Source organism: Theropithecus gelada, chromosome X, assembly GCF_003255815.1.
Source record: "Theropithecus gelada isolate Dixy chromosome X, Tgel_1.0, whole genome shotgun sequence".
In the NCBI taxonomy this organism is placed as follows: domain Eukaryota; kingdom Metazoa; phylum Chordata; class Mammalia; order Primates; family Cercopithecidae; genus Theropithecus; species Theropithecus gelada.
In genome coordinates, this window is record NC_037689.1 from 14173025 (window position 1) to 14189094 (window position 16070).

The 16070-nt window shown below is 35.4% G+C and overlaps 1 protein-coding gene across 10 annotated transcripts in view; it reads right to left on the bottom strand.

The window, feature by feature from the left end:
* Nucleotides 1-3025: 3025 nt before the first annotated feature.
* KDM6A (lysine demethylase 6A) overlaps nucleotides 3026-16070 on the bottom strand; it is a 232263-nt gene continuing 219218 nt past the window's right edge. For 9 of the 10 annotated variants that reach the window (XR_003117321.1, XM_025371878.1, XM_025371877.1 and 6 more), the window contains 3 exons: nucleotides 7064-7190; nucleotides 5043-5213; nucleotides 3026-3898 (listed from right to left, as the gene is read on the bottom strand). Coding sequence is in view for 9 of the 10 variants with exons in the window: in XM_025371878.1 (XP_025227663.1) it covers nucleotides 3869-3898; nucleotides 5043-5213; nucleotides 7064-7190 (328 nt within the window). In the remaining variant the exon portion in view is untranslated. Of the gene's footprint in view, nucleotides 3899-5042; nucleotides 5214-7063; nucleotides 7191-7936; nucleotides 8045-16070 lie in introns of all 10 variants that reach the window. The other variant, XM_025371870.1, reaches the window with a different exon arrangement.

The following is a 16070-nucleotide window of genomic DNA, read 5'->3' on the forward strand; positions in this document are numbered from 1 at the left end:
TGAAACAGGTAGGAAGACTACTGCAAATTCATTGGTCTTCTTTTGCTTAAATCCAGTGGCTGGTTCCATATTAACTACAGGGTAAAGTCTAAACATCACTCAGCCAAGGAAACTTTCCAACTTTGGGTCTTTCCTACCTTTCCAGTTGTCTTTTAACACACCACCCTTTAGGTCAAACTACTAGAAGTTCCCAGATCTTGCTCTGTAAGGTGTGATGATGTAACCCCTGCTGCAAAGCAAACCCCAATACTACCCATCTTTTACCTCTTCCAGGTTCTGCATAACATACTTAAATCTTCCATCTTAGATGTGTATATGGAGAGAAGGCAGGGATAATATCTTATTCATATTTGGTTTTCAGGGAATGCTAAATGAATATTGGCTAAATAAAAATCCATACGGCCAGGCGTGGTGGTTCACACCTGTAATCCCAGCACTTTGGGAGGCCAAGGCAGGCAGATCAGGAGGTCAAGAGATTGAGACCATCCTGGCCAACATGGTGAAACCCCATCTCTACTAAACATACAAAAATTAGCTGGGCATGGTGGCATGCGCCTGTAGCCCCAGCTACTCAGGAGGCTGGGGCAGGAGAATTACTTGAACCTGGGAGGTGGCGGTTGCAGTGAGCCGAGACTGCACCACTGCACACCAGCCTGGTGACAGAGTGAGACTCCATATATATATAAATAAATCCATACAACGATAACTTAAAAATTTCATAACCAGGTTCTCTTTGAGAAGCAGACACTTCATTTGAGCTAAACTCGTTAATATTATGTGATCTCAAATTTCAATTGACCAATTACTAGCATTTTGAAGAACCTGTCAATTTACTACTTTGGGAAAGTTACTTAGACCTTATTTCAAAATACAAAAGCCTCTGCAATCCCAGCACTTTGTGAGGCCGAGAGGAAGACTTGAGCTCAGGAGTTCAAGACCAGATTGGGTAACATAACAAAAATCACTACAAAAAATACAAAAATTAGCCAGGTGCGGTGGCATGTATCTGTGGTCCCAGCTACTCGGGCGGCTGAGGTGGGAGAATGGCTTGAGCCCAGGAGGTTGAGGCTGCAGTGAGTTGTGTTTGTGCCAGTGCACTCCAGCCTGGGTGAGACCCTGCCCAACCCTCCCCTTCCCCCTCCCCCCAAAAAAGACAAAATACAAAAGCCAAATGTTTTAAACTGATTTAACCTATTAAGTTCAATTGCTATACTGATTGTTAAGTTCTTGCGTTCCTATTTAACTGGTGGCAATGGGAAAAGTATGATTTAGCTCCCACTTTCTGGATCACATCTACTTTTTCTATGCACTGTGTGATTAGCTTTTTTCTCTAAAAACGTGTGTATTAGGATGTAAACTTGTTTCATTATTAAGGCACCTAGAGTGTGCCTTAATGGGACTTGCCTATACAAATAGTAAAAAGAAAAAAAAATTATTCTGTCTTCTAAAATCTTAAAAATGCAATTATAAAGGATGTTCAATTGAAGATAAAAAAGCAGTTTGTGATTTCAGTTATCTAATTGTATTTCAGAGTAATGTTGATGTGTTTGATTTTTACTCCCAATCCTCTACCCAAAGACTAGGTTCCTGAATAAGTATTATTCTTGACATAGAATCCAAATATGAATTATACTAAATTTCTCTTAAATGTCAGATAATTTATCTAAATGTCAGATAACTTATTCTCTTAAATGTCAGATAAATTAATCTTGGCAATAAACTATCTTAAAATCATAGAAAATAAGACAGTGTCAGTAAGATAAACTAGAACAGGTTAAGAAACATTTAGGTAGTGGTTCAGCATTCTTATAATCTTTGCTTCTTGATGGTTGGCTTGCAATTTTCGTTTGCAAAAATGTTCGTCTTGAGTTATTCTCAATAACCTTTGGATAGGAGATTTTACAAGAAAACCACTTAAAAATATTAGTGATTAAATGTCCTGAATAGCATTTAGACAAGCATTCTTGCTCCATAATTAAAATAGATTTGGAATTCTTTCCTTCTGAAATTATAATTAAGAGATGATTACTTCTAGTAGATAGCCAATATTTACCAAATTATTAACTAGTCGAAAAAAGTATCTCCATGCTTTCAACCTTCAAACTGTTTCTAAGAGGACAACATACTCTAAATCTGAAAGAGTATGTGATTAATGCAATCAGCAGGGCATTTCACTAGAAACAGAATAAGCTCTCTTTAGCCATATATATATAATCTTGATTTACAGCATTCTCTATTCTCTATGCTTCTTCACTAATGCTTCCTGGAAAATTCATACAAAGAACAATATGATTAAATGAGAGTATGTGTCAAATGCTTCAGAAAATGGAGGTACAAATGCAAGGTGCTGTTATTACAAAATGAAATACTATCATTAATTAGCAGTGACTTGTGAACGCTAATATAGATTGCTATATTTTACTAGTGATGGGGAATTTGCAGCACTCCTCCCCCAAATCATGTCATGCAAGCAAAAAAGCATGAGATTTCAAAATTGCCTAACATTAAAAAATAAGTCTCTTAATTTATTTTCATTCTAAAATAGAGCCCTTCATCCTGAATCCCCTTTTCCATATAAAATATTACTAAGTCATGTACAGGATTTGTCAAGCCCATATAACATTCCTTTTAAAATCTTAAGTTCAATCACTATTTGTTTTCTACTATTATACTACATTTTGGCAGCAATTGTTTATTGGTCTGTCATTGCAGTAATTGCAACTTAACAATAAACCAGTCTGACATTTTAGGTCTTGAGGATACATACCATATATATTTCTTTAAAAATAATCATACTTTTTGTAAGCAATACTTTACAGTAGACACCTCAAAAATCTACCATAGATGTGAAACTTAAAACGAGAAAAATTTAAGTTCTAAATATTTATACATATATATCCAGATTTCTATATATATTATATATACATACATAAGTATATATAAAATATATATAATCAGATTTCAAAAATGAACAAAAACTGGGCACTGTACATAAAGTCTTTTTAAAACTCAAACAATAGAAAACTCTTTAAACATTAAACAATTTTAATAAAAGTTTCTGTACAATGCTAAGCAGTTTTATTTACACATAGAAAATGTAATAGGAGTAGTGTTTGAAATTACAGAACTCCTTAAAATTTCAATGGCAGGTAAATCTGGAAAAAATAACAGCATTCCATTCACAAATATTTTCAAGCAATAAATATGTATTTATAAATAGTGTAAATTTACATCAAGATTAGAAACAAAAATCACAAATCTGAAGTTTATTCCTTAGTCTATGTGCAATCCATTACCTTTGTGACTTGGCTGTTAATTTTTTTAATGTTTTATTTAGGAACCAAAAGTGTAACCATTATGGTCTCAAAACAAGACAGAAAAACATAAAAGCAGTAAAAAAGTGTCTTACCTAACTTTTCACATTAAAAAAAAGTTGACCAAAGAAAGACTTAAAATTGCTAACTACCTTACAAAGAAATGACCAGCTAGGCTAGTATTTTTTTTCCAAGGAAAATTCTGAAGGGGGAAAAGACAGATGAAAACAAATTCATCAGCCCAGAAATAGAGAAATATAAAAGAGGTTGTCTTCAAGTCAGTAGTCTGTAAGATGTTGCCAGTTTTGTCAGATATATACAAAACATGGAAATTATTATTTTTTTGTGAAGTACAGCTGATCAGCTTTGTGAGAGTCCTGGAGTAGGAGCAGTACTCTCTCCCGTCCAGCTGGTTGACACTCCGCACTTGGAAGGTTGCATAGACACAGTTTTCAGCCAGCAGCCTTACGAGATAGCTACAAAAACCAGTGGTGCAGAACTGGGTTATTTCCTGAATAGCAGAAAAGGTCTCATTTAATGTCCATGGAACAATATCAAGATGAGGCGGATGGTAATGGAGGAGCCTGAAAATAAAAGTAAGGTAGGTTATTTTGATATACAAATTGTTAATAGCTCATGGCTACAAACATATAGTCTGCTTATGAAGTTAGGGGAAATAACTCTCAAAAAGTTCACCAGCCTGCTACACAACATAAAAGTACAACCTACCTTACTATCTCCGATTCAGCCAATTTTCCTAAGAGTCTAAGACCATTATCCTACTCAGTGTACTTGCAATTTTCTATATTTCTTCACCAATTAGTCAAAAACTCTTGGAATGTTATTAAGTTTACCGTTTCTTAAGATTGCTTAAAAAAAGGGGGGCTTCTTGAAAAATAATTTAACAAGTTACAATTTCACTAGTGACTGTCTTCAGAATCTATCTCAGCTAGGTAATATATTTTCTTCAACATATTCCAGATAATTTTCTTCTTCAAGCAATCTTGAAGACTATTCAAGTGAAAATATCAGAAACTAAATTTCAAAAAGTTAGTTTCTGATCACATATGTGTGGGAGACAAGTACTGGAGAAAATCAACAATTCATAAATTATCTCTGTTTCTATTCATAAAGCTATTGATCTGCTAAAGTAAAATGCTTCCCCCAAGCATCTGCTGTCTGAAATTAAAAACTGTGTGCAATTTATAAGTATACTTGAATTTCATAAGGTTATATAACATACCAGGAAGTTAAGCTCCATTAAATATTCCCATGAGGTTAATACTTCTGGCAAGGACAAAATTTTAAACAAATACAATTAGCTCTAAAAGCAGAAGTATATTTAAAAGCACATTTACTGATTCATTTTGTGGGCTCTAATAACCTACGTACACAAACATTCTATCAACTTATCAACTGAGATAAAATGACATAAAGGATATGATAGTGTTCCATCTAAAGCACGTGAAGATTTTTAAATGTAATTGTTGTAAAATTATTTAGGCTGGTCTTACCCAGGAAGAAAACTGAAAATGATATATGCCAATTTTATAGGAATAAATACTTGGAAATGGAGGGGGGAATGATATGAATACACCCTCATGCAATATGTAATGAGCCAAAGGGAAATTTAAAATATTTCATTACCTCCTACTTATCAGGTGGCAGAACAAACACTGCTGCTTCATAACCCAGCTAACTATGTACTCACATGTTGATTTGACTTACTAATGTAAATTGGTCATAGACTTGCATCAGGTCCTCCATTTTGTACTGTTCTAGCACCACAAAGTTTTCCAGGTTTCCGCTTGTTTTTCGTGCACAATCTTGGCAATGTACTATGTAGGTCTTTCGTGAATTACTCTCATTAGTGACAAAAAGCAAATCAAAAACCTCCACCTGTTTTATACAAGAGAAAAACGTATTCAATAGAGATGGTGGTATTCACTGTACTGCTTTAGTATAATCATGGAATTCTACTTGAATGAAATTGTGGACAGTGATCTCTGGTTAAGAGTAGGTGGTAAGAAAAACATGGCTGTGTTTGAGAATCTTTAACAGACCAGGTTTATTTTGCACCAAATCGAAAGACATGGGTAGTAATGCATATTTAGGGGAATAATCAAAGGGAATGACATACTCATGTCATTGAACCCAGTTCAAAAGTTTGATAAAGGTCAACCTATTTTTAAATCTAAAACATTAGCATACAATCAGATGTAAGTGATCATTTTTATGTATTCATGAGTATAGCATGATTTTAGAAATAATACCTCTGTCTTATACAGAAAGATTGATGAGTTGCTAGGGTTCAGGTAGGATAAGGAACATCGCATTTAACTGGAATCTATCTGATCTCCTAATGACTTACTTTGGTCAGGTCATACAACATTAAAAAAAAAAAAAAAAAATCAATGGATTCAATCATTTCAAATACAGGTTGATGTTAGAATTACAGAATTTCAAGGTTTGAAATGAACCATCAACAACCTGTCTTTGGCTTATCCTTAAATTTCTTCAATGACAGAAAACTCTTACGATCTCATGTCTTCTTTTAACAGTAAACGACAATCCTAGAGTTCACCATGTTATCCATTACTGTCAACAGGCAGCAATACAAACCTAGTGACCTGAGCTAGAAAATTGGTGAGCATTCAACTTGTCCTTCTACTTCTGCCATTTAATGAGGTGTCTCACTGATTTTACCCTCTAAATATTTTTTAATTCTTTCCCTTCTTTAATATTCCCATTGCCAGGTTCTAGTCTAGGCCTTAAAATAACAACTCTTAAGACCACTGCAATAGCTTATATACCACTGTCCTTTCCAACCACTTTTCTCCCTGAAACACATATCTCACCCTTAGTTGCTTGCTCAAAACCTTTTAATGGCTTCAGTGACCTTGGATTATCAAATTCCTTAAAACCATTCAAGATGTGCTACAAATTACATGCCACCTAGACTTACGAGTGGAATTTGCACAGTCTGTGTTCTAGCCAAATTGGAACACATTCAACCTTTTCTAAAACCTTTCCATTTCCCCGTTCTCTTCTTGTTCCTATAGCCCATGACAGTCTACTTCCGATTCTCATCACTTTTTTAGCCTACTGATATCATACTCTTTTTTCAAGGATGGACTCAAATGCTAATACTTTTGTGAATTCTTATGCCAATACTAGAAGAAAAAAATCAGGTCATTTTCCCCCTCAGTGTTATCATTAAGTCCAACTTCACATTCATCATAGTCTCATGTACATTACAATTAGTTGTTTATAATCTCTCTGCTCCAAGTAGAATTTAAGCTCCTTCATAGCAGGCGCCACATCTTTGTTCCTACACCTCTTGCAAGCCTTGGCCACACAATATTGACAAATGTATTGTGAATTGCACCAGAGAGGACTGATAATCGATCTGCCTAGAGTTATACCAAACATTCAGTTTATTGGCATCTGTGTACATCGATTGTTCCTAGTTTAAAATCTCAGACTAAATTTGCTGATTATCATCTGTTGAAGATCTACCACAAAAATTACTATGTAGTAGATACTTTTAAGGTTAATTCGCAGTGAAATATTGTTATTATCACACTGAATTTTAATATAATGGCTAAGTAACAAAATTGAATACAATATTAATTACTATAAACTGGATTACACAAAAGTATAAAAAAGTTTTTTAAAAATAAAGAGAAATCAAAAGTGGAGAGGGAAGAGGCTTTATAAAACAACTGTGGATAAGAACAATTACTTACTTCACAAATGCTACAGTAATGAGCTGGTTCTTCTTTTGTCCGCCCATGCCATATAATCTCTTTTCCTGCAGCAATAAGAGCTTCCCTCAATGTCTGACATTGCTTCAGAGTCCTTAGAAGACAATACCTATTGTGGGGGAGAAATTATTTGTGACCAGCAACTGAATATTGAATATTTTTAGCATAAAAGATATACCAACTAGAAATAATGCCAAGAGACTTGATTCTAATGTCTATGACTTCATAATTTTTATTTCAATTTATCAAATACTCTCAGGTTTTAAAATGACAATGCTCAGGCCTGATGAAGACCATATTAAAACATTTAAAGTTGAGAAAATTGATATCTGGATATCAAAATACAATGGTCTTAGTACATAAAAACTGACTTCCTGCTTAAATGTGAGTTGCTAATTTTGGCTCTTATTTGGGCAAGTCAGTTAACCTCTGTGGGAGTCAATTTCCTCATCCTTGAAATAAGGGGTGTGAATTCCAGATATGAACTTCTATGATTCTAATAAGGCAGGAAGGCACATTATTTTTTTTAAATCAACACTACCTAAACACTCATTAACAGCATCATCTGTACAGCTGCTTTTGAAACTCAAGTCCATAAGCAGAAAAAATATTTATGAATTTAGTCACTACAGGATACGATATTCATTTAACTATAAATACTAAAGAAAAAAGTATGTCTTCATTTTATCTTGAAGGTAACAGTGGAATCCATTCATATTAACACAATTTAACTTTTCTTATACCTTTTCTAAACTCATACTTAGGAAGCTAACAACATAGTAAATTCTCACAATTTGTACTGATTCTCCTATAGTTTTCTGTCATTACTTGGAGTTGTTTGCTCAATTATCTTACTCTCCTGTGAATCTTAGTGGCTCAGGTTCTCCATTTGAACGGAGAGGTTGAACTAGATGATCTCTAAGGCACTTTTCAGCTCTAAAATTCGGAGACAATGAAAATATCCTAAAGAAAAGGAAATGGGTTTAGCAACTGAGTGTTGTCTTGAAAGCAAAGGTCTTATCTATTGCATTCCTGCTATCTACTTATCTACTCACCACCTAGGGCAGTGCCTAGCATATAGTAGCTTAATCAATATACAACTAAAATTCAAATTATAAGTACTAAAATATTTAATTTACCTTATTTTATATTTCTTTGTTATTTTATAAGTTACTATGTTAAAATATTGTTATGTATCCAAACCCATGTATATTAACCCAGCAGTGGTTGGGGAGGCGGGGAATAACTAAAAACATCTGTAAAACCTGTTAGCTTATTTAATAAGTATAAAACAATATTGATTTCATAGTTGTAGGCCAATTCCTTAAGTATCATATTTAAAGACTGCACTCTCAGCTTGGCTTCAACAATTCTTGCATATTTAACTTAAACATTGCTTTAGACCAGCGGTCCCCAACCTTTTTGGCACCAGAGATCGGTTTCGTGGAAGATTAGTTTTTCCACAGACCTAGGGGGAGGGGCGGGGGGAATGGTTTTGGGATGAAACTGTTCCACCTCAGATCATCAGGCATTAGCTTCTCATAAGGAGCAAGGAACCCAGATCCCTTGCATGTGCAGTTCACAATAGTGTTCCTGCTCCTTTGAGAATCTAATAACACCACTGATCTGAAAGGAGGTGGAGTTCAAGCAGTAATGCCAGCTTGCCTGCTGCTCACCTCCTGCTGTGCAGCTCAGTTCCTAACAGGCCATGGACTGATACTGGTCTGCAGCCCAGGGGTTGGGGACCCCTGCTTTAGCCTGTGGTTGCGTGTCAAGGTTAGGACAGCTATCGATGTGTACATGCGTGCCTGTACAGGGCACCAGGGAAGGTAGCAAGTAAAAATTTAGATCATGGCAAAGACAGAATATAATTCAGACTCTGTCTCTAGCTCTTGAACAGCACCTGCTCCTCTCTTCTTCCCTCCCCATGTCCCATACAATTCACTTCTAAAGGTACAGATTTTACTGAACAAGTTTTCCAAGTAGGGCTTCAAAATAAGATCTCTTATAGAAAAATGCAGATACCATTGGAAGACTTCAAACTCAACTGTCCTTCCACATGGCCAAACAAAAATAATATAATAAAAGTAAATAAAAAATAAGAACCAGAGAGGAGCCATGTATTTGCTATTTCATATACATTATGCCAAGTAAGCCTCCTAACCACCATGTGGAGAAAGGTTATCTCTATCTTGCAAATGGGGAAAAGGGAGTGCAGAGAAGTTAAGTTTGTCTAATGTCATAAAGCTATTTAAGTGGTTGAGCTATGAGTTTTTAAAAGAAAATTTCAAGCTTCCCCTTACTATCTCACACTGTACCCTTCTTTTTGGTCTCTTTTCACATCTTATTCTCACCCACTCCGCTTCTTGTGAAGATGAGATTCTTGGGCTCAGGAAGCACAGTTTTTCCAAACACACAGCCTTGATTCTATAGAGTATCAGGCTACTTGTTACTCAGCAGATAAATTTTCATCTTCAATGCCACTGACTACTTTGGCACTTAGACTGTAGTTTACAATGTATTGTTAGTTTGGCAGTTTCATCTTAAAAAAGGCATTATATTGATTTCCTGCAAGTAACAAGGGGTCTGAGATAAGGCTGCTAAGAGTAAATACTAAGCCTTAAGTAGTCAGTCTGCTTCTGGAATAAATTCTGCTCCAGAATTTATATTTTATATTTTGTGTGATACCAAAAACTTAGAAAACTGACAGTTCTATTAATCTTATCTGAGGATGAATAACAAAATTGTGATTTCTCCTTGCCTTTACTTTTTTAACACTGAAAATTTTTTTCCTTCCCATTTTCAAAAGGCAGCAGTTGGAACAGAAGGAGAATTTAGAGAGAGAGAGGCTCTTATGGAGTCCACAGTAATGAGCAAGTCCTAAAAAGAAAGAATGTGATTCAACTTAAGGATAGGGAAAAATAGAAAGTAAAGCGATTTAGGGAAAGGATCCTAGTAAAGAAACAGATATAATATTTAAGACTTAACAATAACCTGTTCCGCTTTGATTAGCCCCAGACTGATTTTATACAAAGACAACATTTAAGTACATTAAAGAGCTAAAAAATAAAAGCTAAACAATCAGGATTCTCATTTCCTCTTAATTTTAGTTTTGCTAAATTTCTGTAAGTTTACCTTATGGTAATTAATAATTCAATTTGCGGGCTGGGCGTGGTGGCTTGTGCCTGTAATCCCAGCACTTTGGGAGGCCGAGGCGGGTGGATCACCTGAGGTTGGGAGTTTGAGACCAGGCTGACCAACATGGAGAATCCCCGTCTCTACTAAACATACAAAATTAGCCAGGCATGGTGGCATATGCCTGTAATCCCAGCTACTGGGGAGGCTGAGGCAGAAGAATTGCTTGAATCCGGGAGATGGAGGCTGTGGTGAGACGAGATCGCACCATTGCACTCCAGCCTGGGCAACAAGAGTGAAACTCCATCTCAAAAAAAAAAAAAAAAAAAAAAAGAATTCAATTTGCTAAAAACGAAAGAATAAATCATTTGCAGAAGTTGTAAACACATAGAAGATGGAAAATGCTATTTTGCATACATGCACTTTAGAAACAAGATCAAAAATGATTTCAGCAGCTAGAAAAGCAAGAAATCCTTTGACGTTTAAGGATCAGTATTGGCTTCAGGACCCAATCTCTGTTTTTAGCTGTTTGGATGAAAGACTACACAAAAAGGCAGGGGACAAAGGAAGTTCCAGAATGGAAGAAAACCATAAGGAAGAGGCTGATTGAGAGCTTGGCATATTTGAGGTTATATACTAGAATCTAATCCAACCAAAAAGTGATCTGCAAAGATGAAACTTAAAGAGCGATAGAATTTTAGAGAACAACTTCACACAGGGAATAGAATGAAAATACACTTGCAATATTAGAACAAGAGAACTGAATAAAATAATATGTAGACATATTATCAAAAGCCTTACTTATGGGCAATTAATGCACAGTATATTCGTAAATCAATACATGAGGACATTAGGCAAAAAATAAACATAGCATGCTATGGATACTAAAAGGAGAGAGATCATCTTCAGGTGAGGGGAAGTAGAGAATCACAGAAGTTTTCATACAGAAGTTGAAATTTCTGAATCAATTTATTTATGAACAGGACAAAGAGGTGCGGGAAGGCACATTCTGAACAGAAAGAATGCCACAATAAGGTAGTATGGGGGCTTCTTTAGGGAACAAACAACTGTTCTTACAAGATTTTAATCTTCGCATGAAGTTTCTGGGGCAGGAAATAATAGGAATGAAGCTGTAATATTATATTACATCAAAGTTAAGACAACACTGGGGGTTACTCTGACATTCTAATGGCAATGTGACTCAGTTTCCAAAGTAAGTTACCAAACAAATATCAATGTGGAGATAGATGAAATATGGATTAACTTGGTATTGCACTTTTAAATGCTTTATGGCAACAGTCTCAGCCACTGAGAAGTAGATAACAAATTAACGAACACCAAGAGGTGCCTTGCTCTGCCCAGTCTGCCTTACTGAAAGAGCCATGTAGGAAAAGCAAGCCAACATATGAGCTCTGAAAACTCTCTTGCCACCTGTCACTCCAGGGTTGTGTTGTCCTAGGACAACAGTGGGTATATGAATGTCAATAAGGCATCTAACAGTTTTATTTACACCAACCACATGGCTGAAAATCAAGGTCTCAGTCAATTATAAAATGCGTATCTTAAGAACTTTAAGCTCCTAGATGGAAAAAAAAAGCATGAAAGCAGATATATATTAACCATGAGAATGCAGTTTTAGAATTTTTAGATTTTGTTTGGTCAGTGTTATCAAAAAGCATTATATATCAAACCCAACAGAGTATCAGAATACTGCCAGGACTACAGCAGTAGGATCAATGCTAACTATGGACTGGTCTTTATGGCTATACCATTATCTATGCACACTGTTGGAAAAATCTTGTTCCATTATTAGGTCAAATGGGTGTGGAATAAAAAGTTGTATAACACTATAATACCATATTTATCCATTTAAATAAGGGAATCAAAGGAGAGTTAATACTTATGAGTTTGCTTTTACATTTTGGAATTCTGTGTTTGTGATAAAGTATATTTTATGTAGGTAGGTAAGGTAATAACCTATAATGTATGTGAAAGAAAAGGGAGCAAAAAAATTCTTAGTTCTAAAAAAGACCTAACTTGTCTGATAAGATTCACTAGGTCACCATGAAAAAGGTTCCCGAAGTTCTTGGCATAGAGCTCTGAAAACCTATTTTAATAAGAGTTCCAGGTGATTCCTGTGATCAGCAAGTAAGAGAACCAGCACAAATCTCTTACTCCGTAAGTGTCAAAATTAAAACCAGTGTCTCAGATTTGTAGTGTATTTTTCAATAGACACTGGTAAAATATCAACCTCACAAATCACTGCGTTTTTGGGGTTAGAGCCTTTAAGAGACCATAGAAAGAGCTGTAGAGTGGGCAAGAGCAGACTCTATACCTAGACTCTCTGGGTTCAAATTCCAGCTGCACACTTCTTTCTGTGCCTCAGTTTCCTCAGCTGAAAAAATATTTAACTTACAGTGCTGTTATAAGGATTACATATGTTATATAAAATACTTAGACTTGTGCCTGGCAGTTAATGCTCAACAAATGTTAATTATTTGAACATGACATGTCAAATTCCTAAACTGTATTAAAATAATCATATAATTACTAAAGTTATTTAATTTGAAAAAATTGTATGATGAATGCCAACTCAAAGTATAATAGTTAACACACCAAAAAGAAAATGAAACAAGGTTATTCAAAAGGTGTTTAGTCTGGATTCCATTAGATAAGGGTTTTTCAATCTCAGCACTATTGGTATTTATAGCTGGGTAATTCTTTGTTATAGGGAGCTGTCCTGTGCACTGCAGGATATTTAACAGCAGCATTCCTAATCTCTACTCAAAAAACCTAGTAGCATCTCTCCCACTCAAGCCATGATGTTGGCATATGTCCCCTGGGAAAGGAAAGCAGGGGGAGGAAAAACTGTCCACATTTGAGAACCACTACACTAGGTCCAAGAATATTAACTAAAAAAAAGAAGGTAATTGGGGTTTCTATAAAATAGTAATAATTACAACAACTACCATTTGCTGAATGCTTACCCTATGGTAAGACTCACATAACAGTCATAAAAGTTATTTTAGAAAGACAGTATTATCCCCATTTTTCCAAAGAGGAAATAAAGACTAATAGGTTTAGTAATTTGTCCCCAATCCCCCAGCCAGTAAATGAAGAAGCTAAGATATGAAGGCAGATTAGATTCCAGAAAACTACACGATGCTGCCCTTCCTGTAATATTTTACTGGGATATTAAATAGTGTAGACTCTAAGACTTAGGAAAATAAAAAAGGATGGGCAAATAATGAACACATAGTGATCATATATACACAAAAGGCACAGAGAAAGCACATAAAACATTAATATTGTGCATATAAGATGGCACATTTAAAAACTGAAATATTGGCCAGGCATGGTGGCTCATGCCTGTTAATCCTAGAACTTTGGGAAGCTGAGGCAGGAGGATCCCTTGAGCCCAGGAGTCTGAGACCAGCCTGGGCAACATAGGGTGACCCTGTCTTTATTTTTTTAATTAAAAAAAAGAAACAGAAAAAGAAAGAAAAAGAAAAAATATAAAACAGTGCTTTATAAGATGGTCAAAAGAATGACAAAATAATATGACAAGAAATTAAGTTTGTGGGGAGTGGTTTTCAATGAGCTCGGCACTGTTGAAATTTAAGAGAACTTATTTTCAACCATTGGCTTATATGTTATTAATATTTTTAGAATGTGTTATTGTCTGGCAGATTACAGGGGGTAAGACAAGTGAATGTGTATCTTGAAAATTAACTTTCTACTCCTCAGCGTACTATTTGATATGCTCCTCCTAAATCTAAGACTTCCTAACATTAAACTTTTCAGAGGAAAATGCACTCCTTGGCATTCTGTTTTTGACATATTTTAAAATTTACTAAACTACTTATCGTGGTGATTTAAGTGGAACTCACAAAGTTGCTGGTGAACAAACCAACATTTCCAATGTATTGGAAACATACTACCATTGCACTAGCTTGACAACGGTCCAACATGACTGTAACAACTTATAGCATATTTGTTGGGGGTCGGCTTTATGAACTGCACCTGTAAGTCTATTTATTCTGAAAGCCTGTTATCTACAGGGAAATCTCATCAGTACCAACAGTCTGCAGAGCTCATCTCCTGCACTAACACTTGATTCCTTTCAAATGTCCTGTTAAAAAAAATACTTCAGAAGGCAAAACAAGGAATGTATGAGTCTTACGAAAATGACGTAAAGAGTCTTAGTATTGTACAAAGAGAAAAATAAAATATAGGCCAAAGTATTGTATCTCAAATATCTTAAAACGGGAATCGTGAATTTGCAGAGTGATGGTTTTTGTGGGTTTTTTTTTTTTTGAGACAGAGTCTCGCTCCATCACCCAGACTAGAGTGCAGTGGCTCAATCTTGGCTCACTGCAACCTCCAATTCCCGAGTTCAAGTGATTCTCCTGCCTCAGCCTTCCAAGTAGCTGGGACTACAGGTGTGTGCCACCACACCCAGCTAATTTTTTGTAGTTTTAATAGAGATGGGTTTCACCATTTTAGCCGGGATGGTCTCGATCTCTTGACCTTGTGATCTGCCCGACTTGGCCTCCCAAAGTGTTGGGATTACAGGCGTGAGCCACTGCGCCTGGCGAGGGTTTCTTTTAAATCTTAATCTACCAGTTGTAAAATTAAAACCACAGGATAAAAATCATATACTATGACAAAGATGGGTTAAAAAGTAACAATAATCTCCTCACCCCTAGTTTTAAGTTTTCAAATTGCCTTTTTAGTAAAACTTAATTTACTCAGGACCCACTAAGGAAAATATCTCTGACATAGTTATGCTGGAGTGAGGCAGGAGTTAAACAAAAGTAAACATCATTAGTAGTTTTTGTCAAAAATTTACCCCAAATACAATTATGAGAAAACAAATCCAGAATGTAGAACTCCGCACAACACAAAGGTATGCTGTCTTCAAAAAGAAAATGTCATTAAAAAAAGACTTTCACAGGTTTAAAAGAGACTAAAGAAGACACAATGACTACATACTCAATTAAATGTGAACCTTAATTCAATATGGATAAGGGTGGTAGAGTGAGCAGAGGCAAGCACTTAAAAAAAAAAAAAAGACATTTTTGGATAGTTGGGGAAATCTAAATGTGGACTGTGTATTAACTCATACTACAGAATTTCATGTTTCCTAAATATGGTAAATCATGTTACAGGTATGTAGGAGAATAAGCTTATTCTTAAGACGCAGGATGAAGTATTTGAAGTGGTATGTCATGATGTCTGCAAATTACTTTTTCATATAGCTCATATGAAAAAGTGCGTGCAAGCATGTATGCGTATACAGAGACTGCTGAATAAACGTGGCAAAAACTTAACTGATGAATCCAAATGAAGTTACACAGGTATTTGTTGTACTATATTTCAACTTTTTTTTGTACGTTTAAGAAATTTCAAAGTAAAAGTTGGAGGAAAAAGTATAAACAAGTTGGGGAGGAGTACAGCAATGTGTTACACATGTAAATTTTATATATTTTAAAGGAGACTAGATATATTAACCTAGAAAAACTGTCATAGTTGATTGAATTAAAGGAGATCAGTACCCTTGATCTTAAAGTTTTCCTTTATTCATTTCTTTGTATGGGCACTGCTCTACCTTAAAAATAGCGAATGGTTCGGAAAACTCAACAGCTAATACCTTAGCAGTGACTGCCTATCAGCCAGCTGAGGGCTACAAATGTATTATCTCAGACTCCTTTTCTAAGCAATAGAACCATACATCCATCTAGTTGCTATTTAATAGAAATTTCAACTTAAATCTTGTAGGATCAATTCAAGTTCTGCATGTCTAAAGCTAGTCAAGTTGATAACCATCATTCTCTACACCCAACTCATTTCT